Consider the following 1,469-nt stretch of genomic DNA (forward strand, 5'->3'; position numbering starts at 1 on the left):
CCTTTTAAGAAACATGTAGGGTGTGCATACCTTCGAGCAGGGACTACAAGATCACTGAAGGCTTTTTTGAATGGTGAGCTGCATGTCAGATCCAATTTTATTAAGACATTCTATTCTGGATATCTTACACTAGTCTATTGCTTCATTTCCATGTGTGGAATAACGATATAACTGGGAATTTTTTAGCTTCTCCTCTCTTGTCCTCTCTGACTCCCATTTGCAGTTCTACCCCTCACCCCTTATCTTTTATCTCACAGTTCTGAACATCAGCAAGAGGAGTTTGCTTGGCCTGAAACGATGCACGTGCAGGTTTTCCTAAGTAGAAGAAGTTTTGTAAGCAGTTTGGAAGTCAGAAGATACAGCAAATAAGCTAAATTCTATACGGTAGCTCACCACTGCAAGACTATGTAACACCCACATTATTTTTGATCGTGCCACAAATCAGCTCTATGTTTTATTTCTGTTTCAGATGGCTGCTAGAGAATAGTTACCTCTTGTGGAGGAATGTTACAGGTAACAGTTCTAAGATCAACCTTGATAAATGTATCCGTACATGGAAGTATGAGGACCAAACCTGAAAAATAGAAATAATTAGATGAAACACTTGTTTCTGAAAGCTAAGTCTAGAGCCAGGTATCCTGTACAAAGCAAAAAGGTAGAAATATCCACAGGGGAATGAGCCCACCTCATTACTAGAGCTGTCCTTTCTGCTACGGGAGGTGACAACAGTGAGGTTTTGCATTTTCAAATAACGGAGGGAAATGCAGATATTTGCAAATAATGTGAATTTATTGGAGCTTAACGGCCTAGGGCTCTGGACTGGGAATGGGCAGATTGCAGTTCTGCCATGAGACTTTTGACAAAAACTCCTTTCATGCCTTTGGTTAGTTTCCCCCCTTTAGATCATAAGCCATTTATGGTACAGTATGTGTGTCCCCAGGAAAGACATCTCCCAGGTCCAGATTCCTGCAGGCCCCCACATTAGGAACGTGTCCTAAGATCTGAACCATCCGGTGAAGGAGTCCCCACTCTCCCTTTGCTTCAGAGGGGGACTTGACATAACTATTTTTCTAATCTCAGCACCTAGACACCGCCCACAGCATCCTCCTGGAGAAGCTGGCGGCTCACGGCTTAGACAGGTGTACTCTGCGCTGGGTCAAAAACTGGCTGGATGGCCAGGCCCAGAGAGTTGTGGTGAATGGAGTTCAATCCAGTTGGCGGCCGGTCACGAGCGGTGTTCCCCAGGGCTCAGTTTTGGGGCCGGTCTTGTTCAATATCTTTATTAATGATCTGGACGAGGGGATCGAGTGGACCCTCAGTAAGTTTGCAGATGACACCAAGTTGGGCGGGAGTGTTGATCTGCTCGAGGGTAGGAAGGCTCTGCAGAGGGACCTGGACAGGCTGGATCGATGGGCCCAGGCCAACTGTATGAGATTCAACAAGGCCAAGTGCCAGGTCCTGCACTTCGG

The 1,469-nt window shown here is 45.9% G+C and overlaps 1 protein-coding gene across 1 annotated transcript in view; it reads right to left on the bottom strand.

Moving 5' to 3' along the window:
- STOML3 (stomatin (EPB72)-like 3) overlaps positions 1-1,469 on the bottom strand; it is an 11,999-nt gene that overhangs the window by 4,526 nt on the left and 6,004 nt on the right. The window contains exon 4 of the mRNA XM_009319925.1: positions 492-574. Coding sequence (XP_009318200.1) covers positions 492-574 — 83 coding nt within the window. The remainder of the gene's footprint in view (positions 1-491; positions 575-1,469) is intronic.

This window comes from Pygoscelis adeliae, unplaced genomic scaffold (genome assembly GCF_000699105.1).
Source record: "Pygoscelis adeliae isolate BGI_AS28 unplaced genomic scaffold, ASM69910v1 Scaffold32, whole genome shotgun sequence".
In the NCBI taxonomy this organism is placed as follows: Eukaryota; Metazoa; Chordata; class Aves; order Sphenisciformes; family Spheniscidae; genus Pygoscelis; species Pygoscelis adeliae.